At 37.3% G+C, this 21,919-nt stretch overlaps 1 protein-coding gene across 2 annotated transcripts; it reads left to right on the top strand.

Moving 5' to 3' along the window:
• Positions 1 to 1,634: 1,634 nt before the first annotated feature.
• Positions 1,635 to 17,157, top strand: cry-dash (cryptochrome DASH). 2 transcript variants are annotated; one of them, XM_088918943.1, is made up of 14 exons: positions 1,635 to 1,834; positions 2,350 to 2,522; positions 3,526 to 3,619; positions 3,750 to 3,880; positions 5,141 to 5,289; positions 7,211 to 7,299; positions 7,910 to 7,983; positions 9,075 to 9,164; positions 10,977 to 11,056; positions 12,204 to 12,263; positions 12,490 to 12,647; positions 14,830 to 14,949; positions 15,230 to 15,406; positions 16,119 to 17,157. In XM_088918943.1, the coding sequence occupies exons 1-14, from the start codon at positions 1,772 to 1,774 to the stop codon at positions 16,230 to 16,232; spliced, it is 1,572 nt and encodes a 523-aa protein (XP_088775069.1). In that variant the 5' UTR covers positions 1,635 to 1,771; the 3' UTR covers positions 16,233 to 17,157. The 2 variants fall into 2 exon arrangements, with proteins under 2 accessions (XP_088775069.1, XP_088775070.1); XM_088918944.1 differs by lacking the exon at positions 2,350 to 2,522 and having other exon boundaries at positions 1,719 to 1,834.
• The last annotated feature ends 4,762 nt before the right edge of the window (positions 17,158 to 21,919 follow it).

Here is a 21,919-nt window from a genome sequence, read left to right as displayed (position 1 = left end):
GTTTTTACACAAAGGGTTGTGGGAGTATGGAGTCAAGTTGTTAAAGCCAAAACCCAGTTTCCCCCCAAGAAACAGCTGGATTAGATGCCAGGATCAATTAGCTACTAAATACCACATGGGTAAGATGGGCCAGATGGCCCACTCTCATAATATTCTTCATGATCTTATCTGATTATCGTATGAAGTGGCAGATTTTCCTTCACCTTACTGCATTTTCACTGGGGCATTTCAGATGTCAAGGACTGTATGTTCATGAGACACAAGTGAAAATAACAGGCCTTCCTAGCATGACGTATGGAAATACAGTAGCATGAAATTTCCTAATAAACTACAGGGTATTCATAAGCTCTTCAAAAAACACTGCCCAGAAATAGCAATTAATCTCCTGAAAAGATATTTAAAAATGTATATTTTTATGCTGTTGTGCAATTACTTGCTTAGTGATCTTGAAAATGTCAGTTCATGACAGACTGTTTCCTCAATTCAGAAAAAAAAATTGCTGTCAAGTTCTGTTTTTTAAATTAATTTCAAAGTTAGCTAGTTTCACATATTCAATCCAACCCAATATGTGTTGATAAAGTAATATAATGCCCAAGATGCATACAGTACATCACAGCTCTGTAGAGGCAAAGGTCACCCAGGTCTCTGGTCTCTTTATTATGACAGTGTGTCGTTAATACTTTTCTTCCTGATGAAAATAGCAAACTGCCTCCCCATTCATACCACAGGATGGTATCACTGTTAATGTAGACATAGGAGTGTTATCCAATCTCATGTGATGAAGGTGTGCTTAAATGTTATTGTTGTATTATAAAATACTTAATGGAATACTTCAAATTAAAGCAGACACAGCTTTAGAGAGCTTGTCCCAGCACGTGGACTACTTTCCAATACAGGGTTGCAGGGGATACAGAGCCTATCCCAGCAAGCAGCAGTGGGTTTCCTCTGGACTCTTCCTCCCACAGTCCAAAGACATACTGTTAGGTGAACTGCTTCTGTAAAATTGCCCCTGCTATGAATGTGTCTGTGTGTGCCTTGCAATAAACTGGCATCCTATCCAGGGTATATCCAGCCTGCGCTCAGTGCTTCCTGGGGATATTCTTCAGACCACTGTGAACCTGAATTAAGCAGTTATTGAAAGTGATATGATGTGATATTCTAAACTGTCAAATTCTAAAAGCTACCACATTGACTTTTCATTAATATATAATTTCTTGTAAATCTGATTAAATATAAATATTTCCACTGAGTTTCAGAATTACACAATGGACAAATGTATTGTGTTGGAAGTCCTGTCGGCACCACAAGTACTGCATAGGCATGGTTGAATTGCAACTTGTTAGAGAGATGCCAGTTTGTTTCAATTTTAATAATGCACCACGTTTTATCGTTTTACTAGTAATCCACATCCTCAACAATTCTCTTCCAAGTGTGTCAACATGATGCAACATTTTTCTAGATAAACGTTCCAGAGTTTAAGGAAATATAATTTCTTTTTCTATTCTTTTCTTTTTTGGTTATGACATCTTGATGCGAGATGATTTAACCTTTATAACAACATGCCAATTGCTGAAGCTGCCCCTAATTCCACATCTCCCCTACGGTAGGTCACAAAATAGTTTTGTAACACAGACATGCTGCGCCTCCTCGTGCAAAGAAACGTGATCTGAGCTTCCACGATTCACGCTGAGTGTCGTTCTGTGTCCACGGCGAGCTCACACGAGACCACAAGAAGCGAAACCTCTGTGCACTTATTTTATCATCTCTTCTGATGTCGACCATACGCACTATCATCTGTCTACTCAGGAATGATCTACGTTTTCACGATAATGAGGTAAAGACAAGACTCACTCTCGTTACCATTACTTTAAAAAGCCGGTCAGAAATAATTCTGTAAAAAATAACAATCGAAATCCGAACTCCGAATTTGGACTTTAGCAGTTTTGTGTGGTTGCATTCACGGCTTTATCGACACAATAACTGATTTTCAACAGTTTCGTTTAAAACAGCGTTGTTTTTATAACATATTCCAAGTGACGTCATCGAGGTTTACGCAATAGTGTACGCGCATGGTAGACGTCTCGAGTAATACGCTCTTTATTTTGGTTCGGTTTCCTAATTTATATTGAATTTGACATTATTGAGTTCATTCGAAGCACAATAAACTGCATCAATATTATACAACATATTATTGAGAATTTGTGGTGATTTGAAATAAAATAAAAGTGCAAGTTTAAAACGCACCTAAAACAGCTGCAGTCTGATTCTGAAAAATGCTACTACAGTACGTGAACAGCCTGCGGTGTGCCTTGTTCTCAGCCAAATATATATATATATTTTTTCCTTTAGCTATTACATTGGGCTCAGGGGAATGCAGAGCAAATTGTTCCGCTGTATTGTTTTGATCCTCGACACTACCTCGGGACCCACTGTTACAACTTTCCAAAGACGGGCCCCTTCCGGCTCAGATTCTTGCTAGAAAGCGTGAAAGATCTGAGGGACACGTTGAAGAAGAATGGCAGGTGAGAATAGCTTTTTGAGCCTACAGCCACTATGGCAGTTGTTCTACCATACAATGGTACTTTATGCCAGCAGCTATATTGTCCTGCTGCTCACAACTGACAACCCACTGAAGCTCAGCAGATGTGAGTCTGGCCAGTACCTGAATGGGAGACCTCCTGGGAAAGCTAAGGTTGCTGCTGGAAGAGGTGTTTGTGGGACCAGTAGTGTTACCCCAGGGTCTTGTCTGAATCTCCCCTTGGCCTTTACCAATCATAGACTCCTCAATCTAAATCCTTAATCCCCATTAATGTATCGGCATCATTACTCTTTTCTCCCTCCACCCTGATAGCTGATGTGTGGTGAGCATACAGGCACACTGTGGCCACTGTCATGTCATACAGGTGGGTGCTACACTTTGATGGCAGTAAAAGTACTATATTATTATCATTTTTTCTCCTTATTATTAAACAATGTGGTATATCAGACTCATTCTCCTAACAAAGCATTTTCCTTTCCCTAAATGATTTCATGCTTCCAAATTCCAATCACATTGTTTATCAATAAAATAAAAATTATCACCTTTACAGTGTGGTTGCTAATTCTGACATGCAATGTTTAGAATTTCAATCAATAATTTAAATGAAAAATCTAAATTTCATTACAATTAAAATGAAGTGGTATTCCTGCTTCTTTTTTAAAAATACAAGAGTTCCATACAATCCTAAAATGACAGTAAATAAAATCCAGATGCATTTGGGGAAAAATAAAAAAGTGGCACACAGACCAATGAGGGGTCAAATTTTTTAATTTTCGGATACATAAGCCTCAAAAGGGACGTGTTAAGGAATTAACACAGAAAAATGTTGCGTTAAACCGAAAAAAGGCAGTGTCATTACTACTGTGTTATGTTGTACATAAGTTGTGTAAAGTCATGGTCATCAATCTTAACCGAGAATTTCAAGGAAATGACCCATTACATTCAGGAAACAACACAAATAACCAAGCGTCCCTGTATCATTGCAGCAATCTGCTGGTGAAGAGGGGAAAGCCAGAGAATGTTGTCGGTGATCTCATCAAGCAGCTGGGATCAGTAACTGCTGTGGCTTTTCATGAGGAGGTGAGTAATAAAAAAGGGAGATGAAGCTATGTACAGTACTGTCAGTCAGTCTTTGAGAGATTTCTACAGAAATGTTACTCAAGTCCTTGCATTGCAAATTGATTCTCTTTTTTCTTTTGGATGTGGCAAGGTTACAAAAGAGGAGCAAGATGTGGAGACTGAAGTAAGGCGTGTGTGTGCCCAGTTCAAGGTTAGAGTTCACATTTGTTGGGGATCGACACTTTATCACAGAGAAGATCTGCCCTTTAATCATATTGCCAGGTGAGTTGGGCGGTTTAGTGTACAGAATCGGTGATGAAGCACATATTAGTGTAACGTGGAGAAATAAAACTAGGATAAGGGAAAAAGGAAACAGTAAACCGTAAAGAAAACATAATCAATATCTTTTTTGTGTACCAGCAGAGTATTGTTATTCCTCTTTCCTGCAAGTATGGTGATCTTAAAGAACAGGAATAAAGTTATTTTTCTCCCATGGAATTTTAAATAGCCTATTTAAGGACACCAGTATTCTTCCCATTTAACTGGGGAAGACTGTATTTGCAGTTGAACACAATGAAATAATCAGTTCTTTCCTCCATGATTTAAAAAAACTGTAGGTATAGGTAATGAAGGAGCTATAATATACAGTATGATATGCGGACAGTGCATTTTAGAGGGATGATTCAGGATCACCCAAATGTGACAACAGTCACTGATCTACCCTGAAGATGCTGTGATGTCAATCGTCTGATGTTTCATGAAGGTGGCATACTTGCTTTCAAGACTTTCATATAATTTGATCATGATACAGTAAGTGTAAATAAAATATGACCTTTTAAAATGTTTTACTAGTACCACATACTGGCAGCAACCTTACTTACATGCAGTACTGGAATGTACCAGCTTTCTTTAACTTCTGCAATGACTTATTATCATGGTTTCTTTACTAAGACAACCATACTAGGAAGAGTAAAGGTAATGAGAAAGGTTGTGGGAAATATTTCTAGTAGCTCAAGAGAGTGATAACGTGGTAGATTTCGGGAAGGCCTACTGATGTTACCAAGTAAATGTTGTCCCCCGGTTTATCTATTTGATCTAGTGACATAATAAAATTCCTTGTACTGTTATGCTGAGGGAAGGGTGATTTGTTCCATCATAGAGGTGTCTGCACCCTCAAGTACATATACAGTATGTCTCCTTTCAATTGCTTAACACTTTCTTGCCTCTGGAAAAAGAGTCAGTTTCCACCTGGTATGATATCCCCTCAAATATTCTGGAATATCTTTGGAAGTTTATACAGCAGAAGCCTGATTTATGGCTTAAATTAAAGTGAAGAGCCAACTGCTTTGTTTCTTCTATTGGGGATTAAAGGGCACTGTAGGCCTGCAGAATGTTTGTTCTGAATTTCAGTCTCTATGAACATAGTAACGTTCAGTGCTGTTTCATCATGTGTAGATAAGGCCTTTACACTTTATTACAAAAAGATAATTTGGCTATGTGTGCTTTTACATTCAGGGTTGATTGCATGTGCCTCCTTTGCAGACTTCCTGATGTGTACACTCAGTTCCGGAAAGCAGTGGAAACTCAGAGCCAAGTGCGGCCAACCATTCGAATGCCTGAGCAGCTGAAGCCCTTCCCACACAATCTGGAGGAAGGTCCAATCCCAACACCTGAAGACCTGGGGCAACCCAGTAAGAGACTGATTACCGAGCTCCCATCTTTTAACATATACAGTATAGTATTTAAATACATACTCACTATACACAGCAATTTAATTGTGATTCATTTTTTTGTGGTATGTTTTAGATTGAATATAAGAAATGAATATTTAGTGCGCTATATCTAAGTAAATAACTACAAGTCTTTGGTAATGGTATTTTATATGAATCATTTCATAAAATAGATACACCAGAAATGTTTTGTCCAAATCCTTGCTTTTGACATGAATAATAATAACTTTTATTTATAAAGCACTTTCCAAACCCAAGGACGCTGTACATCATGAATAAAGAAAAAAGACAAAAAAATGTGAATTAAAAGTAAATGACGAAAAAAACAAAAGCATACAAGTTTTTACTGTAGGCAATTAGACGTGGATCGTGGTAAAAAGGTAAATTTTCAGTTTAGATTTGAAGAGAGTTGAAGTTGTCTCTTGTAAAGTCTAAAGAAGGTCATTCCACAACACTGGAGTAGTGACAGAGAAGGCACAGTTACCAAAATCTGTGATTTAGTCCTGGGTACAGTGAATAGAGGACCAGCAAACATGAAGGAGTTCAGAGATGTGTGATGGAGCCAGATTGTTTAGAGCCTTGAAAGTCAGCAACAAGATCTTATATTGAATACGTGATTTTATAGACAACCAAAGTAGAGACTTAATTGCAAGAGTGATATTCTGCCAAGGTCTGGTGTAAGTGGTTTAGCTGCAGAGTTTTGAACACGTTTCAACTTGTTGAGAAGAGAGTCATGAAGCCCATAGTGTATGGAATCCACTACGAGAAATCAGGGCTTTAAATGCATGAATCAGACACTCGGCATTGGACATTGATAAAAATTGCCTAATGCGGGCAATATTTCTAAGGTGAAAGAAAGAAGTCTTAATCAAATGTTTCACATGTGGCTTGAAAGACAGGAGAGGATCAAGAGTGACTCCCAGATTTCTGACTATGGCTGGAGTGTGAATGGGGAAGCCATCCACCATTACTGTAAAATCCTTAAGTTTATCAAGCTGCGATTTGCTGCCAACCAGTAAAAATTCGGTTTTGTAACTATTTAGCTTCAGGGAATTTGATGTCAACCAGAGTTTGATGTCAGACAAACAAGAGATAAGTGACAGAGGGGGAAGACGTTTTAACATAAATCTGAGTGAAACTGAAGAACATGTTTGCGTGTAAATTTGGTCAAGCGGTAGCATATGAATAATAAAAAGTAAACTTCCCAAGACTAGTCCCTGAGGCACACCGTGATCGAGTGGGGCCATGAGGAATTTATGAGAACCAAGGGAGACTAAATTGCTTAACCACACATACTTTTATACTGACTTTCACTTTAGTATCCTGAAGATAAGAAATGTTAATCAACCTAATAAAACAGACAAAAAATTATTTTCCTGAAAACTTGGATAATTTGTAGCAGGTGTAAGTGATAGTTATTTTGATGCTCCAAATATTTTGAGTCCAAACACAGATTTGCAGCTATCCTTCTTTAGTTATATGAATGCCATATTCATATATGAAGGGCAGAATCTTTTAAATTCTGTTGTATTCTGTTGTGAACCTATTCACAGACTACATATATGACTGAAGTTCTCTTTTTTTTATTCTGTTGTACAGTACTTTTGTGATCTTTCATTAAGAATCTAATTTGAAAATTGTATGCTGCATTGCAGTCTACTCCTGTTTTCAGTACACATCCTCCACCGATTTGCCAATGAACATCCACAAGAGATCTGTACCATGATGGTAAAATTTTAATACTTTGAATTGTAAGTTGAGCAGCATGATTTAGGAACTAAAATTACAATATGAAATCGAAATTAAGAAAGACGCCTCCAGATGGGTCCCCTTACATAATTTGAATATAAAAGTCAGCATTGTGGTTTCCTTTTGGTGGCAGATGCTGTCTTAGACCCACGTACAGCTTTCCCTTGTATTGGAGGAGAGACTCAAGCCTTAGGTAGGCTGAAGCATTATTTCTGGGACACGGTGAGTAAACATGGCAAACAGCAACAAGATGAGACCTGCCTTTCGAAAACTGTTTGGGGGTGGCACAAAAAACTGTGACTGAAACACCAATGAATCCTTAATGAAACTACTTCTAAATATTTTAGCAAGCAATTTTAAATTTCATTAGTTTAGCATAAGTATTGTCCCATAATAGAGCACCTTAAAATGTGTTCAGTGAGGAGTCACTGAACACAGACCTGTGACAGTTTGCCTTTGATCCAATCTCCAGAAGATGCCAGAATCATCAGCATCTCTCTATGGCTGGCAAAACACCATTGCATAACTTTCATGTTTAAAGAAGATGGCTTTTTAATGGAGATCGAGGTCAATGAAGGATTTTTTTAAATATAAAAAAACATAGTTGCACTTTTGAATCTTTAGCTGTGTGTCTATTTCTGCGCAAAGGGGTTCAATAAGCTAAATCAGCTAAATTAATTTGCGTGCTGAGGAAATATTTTCTCTTTAAATGCTTTAAATATTATTGGAGTTGGAGATGTGCCATCACAGGTAGGGTAAAAATAAATGGACTCTTTGTGTTTCATTAGAAAACAGTGGATTGAAGAAGAAAATAATCACATTTTTGTTGCAGAATCTAGTGGCGTCCTATAAGGAGACTCGCAATGGGTTGATTGGAATGGATTATTCAACTAAATTTGCCCCATGGTGAGTTATGCACTGTAGAAAAATATAAAATGCAACCTGTATTTGTTCAGCCATTTCCATTTATGCATTAATGTGCTTAGATTTAGCTATGATCTCAAAAAAAGGCTTCTGATTTTATTAGATTGTATCTGTTAATATAATGTACAATAATAAATTCAGAAGCATTTTTACTAAGTGACACTTTTTCAGTTGGTTCTGTGAGAGTTCTGTGAAGTATCTCCCCCAAGCATTTAATAGGAATATGAAACACTGGTCCTGGGGGGGCAGTTTTTTTTCTTAACTACCTAATTGAACTTGTTATTTGCGTAATTGGACAAACTGAAGCCTACCCTCGTTCTCAAGAAGCTGGAGATTAAACAGTAAAAACCTACTGAATATCGGCCCTTGAGGACTGGAACTGGCCAGCCCTACTATACAATTTTCTGTTAATTAAAACACTCTTCCTGTAACCATGGCATCCATGCAGAACACAACTGTGTTGTTTGTTGCTTGGTCTGGCAGTGAGAGATATGTTTGAGCTATATATTACCATAGCATTTGTTCATATTTTATTGACTTAGTTTGCATTCAGTATATTTAATATTTGGGAGCTCACTGTTGTATTGTGGGGAAAGTGAACATATTTTGATTTTTACATTTTTATATATTGTTTTCTGCAGGCTACTAGATACATTTCTCCCATTCGTACTGTAATAGTTGGAATTTTTGTGCTTATTATGTTCTTGAGTCTTCCGTTGCGCTTTCAAAAACAGAATGGTTTTTGATGGCTTTTGAAGACATACTTAGGGATGAATAAGTGTGACTTGTCTTTTTTCTGGAACTGACAAAAATATGTGCAGTGCTAATATATAATTACAGTATAACATTTAGATTTTTTTAAACAGATGCATTAATGCATTAATCCATAGTTCATTGTGTTATATGTTTTTGTAACCGTTTCATCAAGGATACTGTATGAATAAGTCTGGAGGGCATTGGGTTTACCTCCATTTCTTCCATTTCCTGTTTCTTTCAGTTTCCCTTTTTGTGTTGCTGTTTTTAATGTTTCTTAGGTTTTCTTCTCTGTTTTTATCCTGGTTTATCTTTTACAGGTTAGCTTTAGGCTGCATATCACCCAGGTATATTTATGAACAAATCAAGCAGTATGAGAAGGAAAAAACTGCCAATCAGAGCACATACTGGTGAGCATGATACATTACACTTGAATATAAACTGCTCTTTGGAGTAGTTTTGGGGTTAGTTTTGTAACAGTGGCTTGTAACAGAGTCCGTTTTCATTACACAGGAAATGTTAGGGATAATAATGTAGTCCAAGTCATTCATTAAATGTGGTTCTGAAAACTTTAAAATGTATTAAGATCTAAAAACGTTCCTGGCTTTCATATCCTTGTGAATCATTAATTGAAGTAGTGTGATTAACTATATTGCAGTATTATAATAAGAAAAGTGTAAAACTGAAACTAAAAAATCACAGGGCACTATCAGGTGGGACTTGCTATGATAAGGCTTCCAATTATAATTTCTATTTTATTATTCCTTCATATCCATAAATTTACGGAACTCTACAGGTCAGTAAAATACTTGCAAAGGAGCAAGTAAAGGTTTATTCCATGCTGAAACGAGAAGAAAAGAAACACAACATTTCCTCTGTGGAGCCTTCTTTGGGTGTCAAAAGAAGAACCTGAAACATTGTTTCTTTTCTTCTCTTTTCTGCATGGAATAAGCCTTTACTTGTTCCTTTGCAGCCTACGCATGCTGACGCAGCTACCTACATGAACTACTTCAGTAAAATACTTGTGTATTTTTTTTACATTTGACCTAACTGCACTATAATTAAATCCCCTTATAATTAAATATTTCTGTGGAGAATAATCTTTATACAGTAACTCTTTCATTGTTGAGGTAATTTAGTGGTTTTGTAACAGTCAAAAGTCATTTGAGCATTTTGCAGTCACTCATGAAAGATCAATTACTCAAAATGACTCCAAATCTGTATGCTTTATTCTTCAAAAGTATAAATTCAGAATGATATGTTTGTCTTTCATGTGTACAGTGATTACATTATATAACATATAAGTGTGATTTAATTTATTAATATATTCTGTATAATTCAATGTGTATGTAATGTATTGTATGTGTATTTATTTCTTTATTTCTTCTAGCAAATGTTAGATCAAATTGTTGCACGGGATCTCTTTATTGTATTTTGCACATACAGTGAAATAAAACCATTAACTAATACAGAAACAGAGTTTACCCAAATTGTGAGATTTACAGTTACTCTTCTAACGTTTCTAATGTGAAAACCATGCTGCTATTGTCTTAACTATGAATGGGAAAATTAAATCTCAGTTTTGTTTCTCAAATCATAATCATTAGTAATGAATTTTAAAACTTTACTTTAGGATAATTGTATGCATGTACAGTATGCATTTTCCCTTGTTTATTTCATAGTGTGTTTGTCTTGTGCTTAATTTCAATTTGAGATCTGTCATGTTTAAATTCAACAGTAATAACAGAAGTGGTGAGAATTTATGTAAATAGGTCTGCAGCTCATGTCATCAGGGCTTGATCATAATGTGGATAGTTCTTTTTACACTTGTATACTCATATATTAAAGAAATGTATAATTTTTAATGCTGGAGTGGAGGAGTCCAAGCTTTAATTAGCTGTCAGCAAAGAAGGATTGAGGGAAATAATTACAGAAACAATTATTAAAAATTAAAACCCACAAAGAAATATACTCAGACAAATCTAAACCCAATTTCATATTTCATGTGAGATTAATTATTTTTTCATATTAATGTTAAGCCTACAGATTACACTTGCAAGAATATTTGAGATTCTGACTCAAATGTGTGTGGCTTCCATGTTTTATGGATACTGATAAATGTCATTAATTTGTGGTTAAATAATTTAAATTGTTTTAGTGTCATTAAAAGCTATGCATAATCAGCTCTAATTCATAGTGATATTTATTTTTGTTTCTTTCAGGGTCATTTTTGAGTTACTCTGGAGGGATTACTTCAGATTTGTGGCTCTGAAGTATGGGAACAGAATTTTCTCTGTAAAAGGTGGGATATGTTATGAGATAACAAGTTAATTATATGTCACGTCATTGTAGCCTTCAGCCAGGTGACTCTTTTTGCTTTAAATTATTATCTGATTTTCCTGTCCCTTTTCTGTGATACTTCTGTACCATTTTTAGACAATGTAGTCAAGGGATCAGGTAGTCAACATGAAATCATGTGATTTCCTTCACTCATAATTATATCTAAACATATAAAAGAAACCACAGAACCTAAACCAAAATACCAAAAGAGCACTTTAGTAGATAACAGGACAATTGGCAGACATCTAGGAGACCATGTTTCAAGACTGGTGGATAAACAGTTACTTGTGATTTTAACTGTAACCTTCAACATGTGACATTAGACTTTTTTTTGCCTCTTATTTCCTTTGAATTTTTTTTTTCAAAGCTCAATAACCTTAATTAATAAAAGACCCCTGTTGACGCTTCAGGTTTCTGCTTTTCAAACACTCTCAGAAGTTGCATTTCTGCGGTGAATTAAGTGATGTACTGTACCTTCCAAAAGTGTGCTCTATTTAAAGCAGTTTCCCCGTTCTGGTTCTAGTTTCTGTTTTTTGTTGTAGCTGAGCTCTTGATTAATTTAGGCTCTTAATTTGTTAAAGCATATTGAAACTTTGCTTTTTAAATCATTTTTAGCCTATGAGTCAGACTAGAAATTAGCGTTAATCAGGTAAGAAATTAGAATTAACTCTGTGCCAGAACCCATGTTTCTGACTTGAGGTTTATTGTTTCAAGGTATTGTTTAATCAAGGGGCCTGTACACAAAAGTGTTATAATCCTAAGTGACTGATGCAGTGCCAGTCCCAGAGAGTGACCAAGCAGTTGCTTTTATACCAAGCTCAAATAGTAATCTGTTTGCTACATTTCTTGAAAATAATACACATACAGTATATTATTTCTGAAACTGAAGCCAGTAAATGGTAAAAAATAAAACATTTGGATCAATTAAGGGTTCAGTAAGCATAATTAATCAACGCTGTGCAATATTTTCATTGCAAATATTCAGAAGCTGAAGAAACTTAATAATTCTTTATAAACATAATGATGGCAGGTGGTATGTTGTAACATATCTAAGAAAGGATCTGTTGTTTATTTCCATGTGATAAAATGCTTATTTCTTTCCTGCTTAGGTCTCCAACAGAAGTCTGTATCTTGGAAGAAAGATGTTAAACTTTTTGATGCCTGGAAAGGTACTTCATATACATTTAAAATATCCTGTATCTTTTTTTGCTGTAAATAAAAAATTGATCCTGTTTTGCTGGTCATCCCCTTACCTCTGTTGGAAAAAAAAAACAAGCAATTATTCCATATATTACATAAAAGGGAAAGTGTTACCTTAGTGTTTGATCAATGCAGTACATATATATTAACATTATATTAACATATAATGAGCTTGTCATTCCCAATGTTTTCCAGAAGGAAAAACAGGTGTTCCATTTGTAGATGCTAACATGCGGGAGCTGGCACTGACTGGCTTCATGTCCAATAGGGGACGACAGAATGTTGCCAGCTTCCTCACCAAGGACCTGGGGATAGACTGGAGGATGGGTGCTGAGTGGTTTGAGTTTCTCCTGGTAAGAGTGAATAGTTATTTTTTTTTCTGTGATCAATTTTAAATAAATACAATTGTATAAGTAGTATTCATTCCTAAAACACAGCTAATATGCTTTACTCAGTACCTCACACTAGGATTTCTGAAAAGCTGCCAAAACCTTCCCCTATGTGTCTCCAGCAGATGTTAAGGAATTTAATGTAAAAACCTGTAAAAAACTGCGTGCTCTCAGTAAATGGTATCTGTGGAGAATGACACTCGTACAAGGCAGTCAGGATATATTACGTATGTGTATTACGCCAGCAGCCATATCACTCTGCAACTCACAACTGGCAACCCACTGAAGCTAAGCAGGTGTGAGCCTGGTCGGTACCAGGATAGGAGACTAAGGTTGCTGCTGGAAGAGGCGTTAGTGGGGCCAGCAGGGGGCGGTCACCCTGCGGTCCATGTGGGTCCTAATGCCCTCAGTATAGTGACGGGGACACTACACTGTAAACAGGCGCCGTCCTAGCAGATGAGATGTAAAACTGGGGTCCTGACTCTCTGTGGTCATTAAAAAATCCCAGGGTGTTTCTCAAAAAGAGTAGGGGTGTAACGTATACGTTACTGGCCGGCATCCTGGCCAAATTTCCCATTGGCACTTAACAATCATTGCCTCCTAATAATCCCCATCTATGAATTGGCTTCATTACTCTGCTCTTCTTCCCACTGATAGCTGATGTGTGGTGAGCGTTCTGGCACACTATGGCTGCCGTCGCATGATCCAGGTGGATGCTACACTTTGGTGGTGGTGGAGGGGAGTCCCCATTACCTGTAAAGCGTTTTGAGTGGAGTGTCCAGAAAAGCGCTATATAAGTGTATTACAATTATTATTATTATTATTATAATAATAATAAAGTAGAAAAGGACCTTCTACAAGCTCAGATGTACTGTATGATGGTACCAGAAGAAAATGATGTATCTTTCAAAACGATGTTGTTGCATGTTTGAAGGTTTGCTGAATGCTCGTACTTCACAGATGAATTACTCAGTTTTGCAGGTTCGATACAGTGGTCATTGTCTTAAGTGTTTATGCAGCTGTCCTTGATCCCTGAGGCAAGAAAACATGGCCAAAGATCTTGATGATCAAAAGAGTGATACTAAATGTTAACTGATGCTAAAAGAATTCTCTTTTAAATCATTAAATCAGCCATATTAAAACATAAATATTTATCAATGACCAGACTGTTCCTACTTAGGTCATTATCCTTGTTTTCATGGGAAAAGGACATAGGAAATGAGCTTTAAAAGAGGATAAATACAGCAAGACAGTAAGCACAGAAGAGTAGAGGAGAGAGGGAGGAAATATCGTCATCATTATCAGAGGGAACGAAAAAGATTTGTTAATGACAGTGTTTACCTCTTTCAAGCATATGGGAAAACAGATACTGTCCAGGTAATCAGAACAGGCATGCTGTCTGATTTATTTGTGGAAATTCTGATTTCCTGTACGGTATTACAAAATCCACTGGCCGAGAAACATCTGTCATTGGTTAGTGATGCATTGTTTGGAATAGGGAAATAGGTATCCATTCATTGTATTTAGAGAGAGCAAATTGGTCTTGGGGAGGATCCTTCCTTTTGTTTAACAGTACTCAGGTTACCTCACTGCCTTTCTAAATGTTTTTGTTTTATAGCTGTGGGGATAGAATGTTGTGTGTTCTAGAGCTGCTGAAGGCAGGGCTCTGGCACTCACAGAATCGGAAATATTTCTGTAATCGAAGTTGTAGATAAGCATTGAATGTTGTATGTGTGTAACTTATTGTAGTAAATATTCTTATTTATGAAGCTTGATCCCCGATCATCACTCCATTCCATTCCATCAGCTATGCTGGAGAACAAACAAAATCAAGTGCTTTAATATGTGTATTCCCCGACTTTAGGGGACTAAATTATAATTAATCTTTCTAATTTGCTTACATAGCAATCCGTTGTGAGCACTTGATTTTGTCCCTCCCCTTTTAACAGTATTTTAACATTGCATATGTCCTCTGTAAACATATGGTATATACATAAAGGAATATAGTAAACTTTAATGAATACATTTTTATTATGTGTTGCCTGCTACTTCAAACGTATCCAAATGTCACCTTGTGGTTTAAGCTCCTCTTTTGTTTAAACAGAACAAATACTGCAACTGATTACACACCATTTTTCTGATGCAGGTAGACTATGATGTGTGCAGTAACTATGGAAACTGGCTGTACAGTGCTGGCATAGGAAATGACCCCCGGGAGAACAGGAAATTCAACATGATCAAACAAGGGCTGGACTATGACAACAACGTAAGTTCTGATTGCACTCCTATTGGGAAGCAAACAGTCTGTTTGGCCTTTTTGTCAGTATGGAGAAAAATTGATTGAAGATTGAAGTGTCTCTACATTAATTTTCAATTTCGGTTAGAATGGTAAAGCTATAGAAAAGCTGCAATCAAAAATGAGATGTTCCTGCTTTGCTTATTGTATCACAAGAAAGATGAATTCATACTGTGAAAAATTCATCTTTTTAACCCCTCATCTACAAATGCTCTTGTGTTTTCCCTTTGCCCTGGCTGTGTTTCTTCAGGGAGACTACGTGCGGCTGTGGGTTCCAGAGCTGTGTGGCTTGAAGGGAGGAGATGTGCACGCTCCCTGGGTCCTCAGCAGCGCCTCACTGGCCAACGCCGAGGTCTCTCTGAACCAGACATACCCCGTGCCCGTGGTCATTGCTCCTGAGTGGAGCCGGCACACCACCAGCAAGGCAGTGAGTGTGCACTTTAATCCTCTTCGCGTTGCATAGTGAGGAACCAGAATATCATCCTCTGTTGGTAAACAATAGGATTATTTTATGGCATTCTTCTGTTTTTAAACAATGCTTCTAATGGTTTGTGTATGAGTTTAAGCATGTGCATGTATAATTTGGAGACTTCAAGTATGGAGCTGCATCAGCATGCGTAGGCTGCAAAGGAGCAGGTAGCGGTTTATTCCGAAAAGTGACACAAAGTGCGGCTGTGCTGTGTCTTTCTTTTCACCATGGTACAAACCTTAAGCTGTTTTTTTGGAGTGTTATTTTTAGATTTCCCTATTGGTTTTGAAAATCCCTCTTCTAACTTTAATGCTGATACCAAAGCCATTCACCCAAGTACAATACTCCTTTTCACCTAATCAAACTAATCATAAGTGTATTATTCAGAATTTAACTCAGTCATCTTAAATCTATTTTTTTATCTGATATTATTGTCAGGTTTGTTCCGTGTATCCAATACTGTACAATTAGTGTACATTTTGATTTTTACAACACCCCTTTATAATTCTCCTTTAGTATAATTGAATGAATTTTAAATTATCTCAATTTCATTTTAAATTAGACTTTTTATCTAATTGTATCATTCGACGACACTTTTTTTGATGTGTAGATTTCCCTGCTATTACACCACGAATCATCTATAATGCTTCTTCTCTCGTTTTTATTATAGAGTGGCGGAGGACTGAGTCAGAAGGGGAAAAGGGGCCCATCTCACACCCCAAAACAACACAGAGACCGAGGAATAGACTTTTACTTCTCAAGGAATAATAAAAAACTGCAGTGAGGAAACATTTTGCCTGTGAAAACACTGTTGGACTTAATGCTTATATTCCTTTTAGACAGGCAAACAGCATCTGCAAGAAAAGTGGAATAAAGCACTGAGGCCGAAACTACAGGCACTACAGGAAGTGGGGGACTCAGGGCAGCCACAGAGAAAACCAGTACCAATATATTTTTTTTACGGAAGTGGGATTAACAGAGCTACCTGTATTGCAAATACGTTACATTACATGGGAGTGCTATGAGGATTTCTTTCTCAATCAAAAGGATTATATACCCATCAGGGAGATTAGGCAAATAGTTATTTCTGTGATTTAGCCATTAACGTGTTTTGGATTACTGCACAAAGGAAAAGAAATCAGGGTATGTTTTGTTGTATAAAACAATAATAGATGTACACATAATATAAAATGGGTGAGAAAAAAAAGCAAAATGGGTTGGATTCATATTCATCACTCTTCACACACCTGTACAAACCCAATTGTGTAGTTCAGTAGGTTTTCCTCCACTTTGACCAGGATTTGGTTGACACCCCTATCCTCAATATCAGTGATCTGCATCTGTGTTACGGGGGTGTTCTCACAAAAGTGGGTGTTGTCAAGCCAAGAAACATAAAATGGGTTATTTTAACAGTGTAAGGATGGATCAGCTTTCAAATTAGTTGTGAATGGGAATGCAGCTAGCAACCTAAATACATTGTTCTATGAACTCAATGACCTACCCTTACAGAAGATAAAAATGACCATTGTTCTCAGTTAGTGTAAGTGTTCTCCTTAGATCCTAAATTCATCTTCCCTGTGAACTAGCAGCAGTTTCCTGTCATATCTGTTGTTATTTCTCTTTTCTTTCACAACACAGTGTAATCATAGGTCAATTTTTTTTCCGTTTTAGTACAAGGTTTTGAGAAATTAAATAGCTTAATTAAACCATCCTTTTGTTTGTTGTTGTTGTTTGTAATAAGTACATCAGAAATATATACACTACATACTGTTATATACAGTAATAATTGAATTTGATACCTTATGTTGTTGGTTTCAGTTCCAGTAGGTTTTTTTATTCTTATATGGGACTCAAGGCAGAATATGGAAGTGTCTGTTACAGTAATGAAAAAGTTGTATATAAATATGGTGAAATGGCTTTTTTGCTGATGACACTTGTGGAAGACCAGTGGTTGTATTAAGTTATGATATTTATAAAAATGTATTTGCTGAACTTAGAAACTTAGTTTTGAAATAGAATGACTTTGAGCAGGATATATATTGTGAATGTCTGTGGATGTTTGAAAACAGATCTGGCTGTACACACAGAGACACATGGTAATTTAAGGAGCATTTATGACAGAAACCGGAAGACGCTTCTTTACACAGAGGACTATGAAAATCTGAAACCCTACTCCTAACCAAGCCACATTGTTGAAACTCTGTGGAAAGTTTCGTTCATTAATTCAATAAGATGCTAATAATAAACAAGCCTCCACTCTTTTGCAACCTTGCTTGTGTTCTCCTGTTAAGGCAGGGATAACACAAATGCATCTTCTGTTCTATAATTTCAGAATCATTATTGTCTAGTTTATCCACACCCTGTTTGGAATTGCCAATTGTTCATCACTTGATTATATAACTAGGAGCTCTGAACTGAGAGAAAGACAGTGATTCTCCCCGTTTACGTACTTTCAGTTTGCAGGTTTGGAGTGCCCGTCAAATCCTGTGAGCTGCTGCTGTTCTGAAAGTTAAAAAAACCCTGATCAATGAAATCCACCGAACACATATAATGTCATGCCGAATTCTGCTCCCCCCACATAAGCCACACAGGAAAAAAGTCATGAAATTATGTTGTGATGTGTATTATACAGTACCTCTAGTGACCTGTCTGTGTCACTTCACTGTTCAGTCAGTGATAATCTGTTGTTTGAATAGATGGACCTGAACTTTACTGAGCATAATTAGAATTTCTCATTTGATATTGGAAGGCATTCTAATTTGAATATCACAGAGGTAAAACTACATAAATCATCACAAGTAAAAGGTTTATTCCATGCTGAAAAGAGAAGAAAGAAAACCCAATGTTTCGGCTGTGGAGCCTTCTTCAGGTATGATACACACCTGAAGAAGGCTCCACGGGCGAAACGTGTTTTCTTCTCTTTTCAGCATGGAATAAACCTACTGTATTACTTGTTCCTTTGCAGCCTACGCATGCTGATGCAGCTACCCATCTGAACTACATAAACTAACACATACTCCCTTTTCTGGCACATCTTAATACACCACTATATTTTCTATAAAACTAAAGACGTAAAGTAATGTGCAATTGTAAGTTACTGCACATTGTATCAATATCTTCATCCTGCTTATGCAAAAAATTTACCCAGGTACAGAACATGCATTTGTTTCTACAAGACATAACCATATAGTTGCTGGTTATCATTTTAAAATGTACAGTGTACATAAGTGATGAAGAAAATGAATTACTATATGTAGAAAGATTTGTGATTTAATATCATTGGGTGGAATAAAATTTGCCATCACCTTGAGCCAGTTGGAAGTGATCACCTTGGAAATCTCAGTTATTGTCAGCACAGAATCACAATGCCTGAAACACAGAGACCAACCTGTGTTCTGTGTAAATGTCTGTAATGGATGAGCCGTGTGTAAAGTAAATTTTTATTAAATGCTTTGTCTCTGATCACCAACTGTATCAAACCTTGTTCAAGATTGTTACAAACTAGGGGGTTCGGGAAAATAGAGCACTAAAGTAAAATCTATAATTAGTTAAAATTGTACCCAAGTGGTAGGAAACAATTTGAGGCAAGTTCTTGATGTGTAATTTATGGCACAGCTCTGCTGACAGTGTAGTGACACTACAGTCAAAATGTGATAGACAAATATTTTTTAACAAATTAAATAATTACACAACAACATTAAACATTACACTATACTGTATATACAAAATATAAGGGGCAGCCTAGACAGCTGTAGGGAACAGGGGAATGTGCAGGTAACAACAGACAGATGCTAAACAACACTAAAATAGTAAATCCTTAAAGTCCAGGAAAAGACCAAATTCAGGAACCATCAAGGCAATCCAAAGAGAAATAAAACACGAGGACTGAAATAGAACAGGGATTATATGAGACATAGGATAAAGTTCAGGGGAAAAAAAACAGGCAAGTGATGCCCAAAGCTCTACCTAGACACATACCAAACTAAGCTCTAAAGGAAATGAGAGCTCAGTTTATATAGAGCTGAGGGAAGGAGGCATTGAGACCTTGGTACACCTGTCAATTTGTGATTGGTTACAGCCATCTGTGTGGTCTGCACCTCTGCTGCGCAGCCAGACCGGCGGCCAGTGCCTGAGAAGATGAATCCATAACACAAAACTATGTACATCTCTGTGATTCAGAGGCCTACATCCTACAAACAGAATTATACACCTTTAATATGAAACACCCTGCAATACCTGATAAGCCTAAAAGAGAAACGCCCTGTGTCCTAAACGAAATGATATAATACTATACTACGCAAGACCCAAAACTACAAGATGGATGCACAAGGACAAATGGGAATTTCTTTTCCTATTCTAAAGATCCTTCGTCAAACTAGGAAAAACATATTTACTCTACTCCACGGCCGAAACGTTGTGTTCTCTTTCTTCTTTTTTTCAGCATGGAATAAACCTATTACTTGTTCCTTTACTCTAAGGATTCCACAAAACAGAAAATCGGAACTTCCTAAAATAAATAGGACATCAAGCTCTGTATCACAACGTTCACATTACTTGGGCACAATCTGATCTCTAAGACTGATCAGAACAAGGTCCTCTCGTCTGGCTCAGCTTTAGAGGAAGAGAAGGGTGATGGTGTTACTTCTCTCTCTGCACCCACTTTGTTTCTCTGTCTTTTCGTCGGTTTCACTATCTCCTTGCTTTTTCATCCCGTGTTCCAGTGTGATGAAACATGAAACTAATGATTTACCAAGAAGTTAATTTAATTACATCTCCTTTGATCATCTACTGTATGTTTACCCACCTCTCAGGCTGCCTGCAGCTAGATAAATACCTCAAGGACCTTGGAAAGTGCATTCATCCGATCATTTTTTAACTGCTTTATCATACAGGGGGTCACAGGGGAGCCAGAGCCCATCCCAGCAAGCAACGGACACAAGACAGGATGCGCCCTGAATTGGACGCCAGTCCATCGCAGGGCACACACAAACACTGACATGCACACACTCACACCAGGGACAATTTTCTCAGAAGCCAATTAACCAATCAGTATGTCCCTGGAACAGTGGAAGGGAACAGGGGAATCTAGAGGAAACCTATGAGAACATGGACAGAACAAACAAATTCCACACAGCTATCAACCCAGGAATTAAATCCAGGGCCGCAGCGCTACAAGGCAGCAATGCTAAACACCGGGCCACACTAAGATGCAAGCAACAAATGACACACCCCACCCCCTGTCTGCAAGAATACCTTCACTTCTCCCTTTAACTCATCACAACCACTGCCTGCTTACCACTTTCAGGGGCCTTTGTGCCTTTTTTCAGCACATCCTTTTTTCAGATCCCTTTTCTCTGCCTCCTGTAACAACGTGAACTCTGTATTTGTTTCTATACATTTTGCAGCACACCAGAGCTGTGATATTGTATGTGTACCGATACTAACAATGGCTCCAAAGATACGTGGAAAGGTCAGTACGTTCCTAGAAAAGGGAATTTTGCTTCATATTATCAATTTGGTGAATGGGTCGAATAAACATTTTCTTTAGTAACATTGGAAAGAGAAGTTTTTTTGTTGATTCTAAAGGACTGATAATTGCGCTTCGCATCATGAAAGGATATAACAAAAACTGCATTTGATATAAAAGCAAACAAGAAGATTTTGAAATAAGTTATAATTACATGTTTTTGCCCACAGCTGAAGAGCAGTCTTTGCTTTATATGCTGATACGAGCAACAGACAGTAGTTGCTGCTTGTGACATTTCACTAGTGTTAGAAATATGCCGAAGTAGCAATCTGGAGTGGCATAAGGACAATGTTCTAAAACCTTTGGAATCACAACTGTTTAATTCTAGTACTAAAGTATGCTTTAAGCTAAAAGATACTCGCCTAACACTTTGCAAAAGAGTACACCCAAAACAAACACAATTTTGTACTAATGTCACTAATGTGACACTGAAGGTTAGCATTGCAGCCTCACATCAGTTCCCAGAGTCTGTGTTGAGTTTGTATGTTCTCCCCATGTGCATGTGGGTTTCCTCTGGGTGCTGGTTTCTCTTGCAGTCCAAAGACATATTGGTAGGTTAATTGGCTTCAGGGAGAAATTGGTCCTGGTGTGAGTCTGTGTGTGTGTTTGTCTGTGTGTGCCCTGCAATTCCTCCCAAGATGCTTTCTGCCTTGCGCCCATTGCTTGCTGGGTTAGGCTCTGGTGTCTCCCATGATCCTGTACTGGACAAAGTGGTTAGAAAATGGTTGGATGGATGGAATATAACACAGCTATTTTGCCCATTGAGGGCACTTCACATTAAGGGCATTAAAGGAACGCTGCAGAGGTACAAGTGAGCTGTGTTAGTGTGCGTTGGCTGTAAAGGAACAAGTAAAAGGTCACACTGAAATGTAGAAAGGAAAGGCACAATGGTTTGGTTGTTAAGTCATCTTCAGGTGTGAAGCAGAGAGAGGAAGACAGCAGGA

The sequence above is a fragment of the Atractosteus spatula genome, chromosome 6 (assembly GCF_055471065.1).
Source record: "Atractosteus spatula isolate fAtrSpa1 chromosome 6, fAtrSpa1.hap1, whole genome shotgun sequence".
NCBI lineage: Eukaryota > Metazoa > Chordata > Actinopteri > Semionotiformes > Lepisosteidae > Atractosteus > Atractosteus spatula.
The sequence above is the reverse complement of the archived record's forward strand: the minus strand, read 5'-3'. Positions and strand labels throughout refer to the sequence as shown.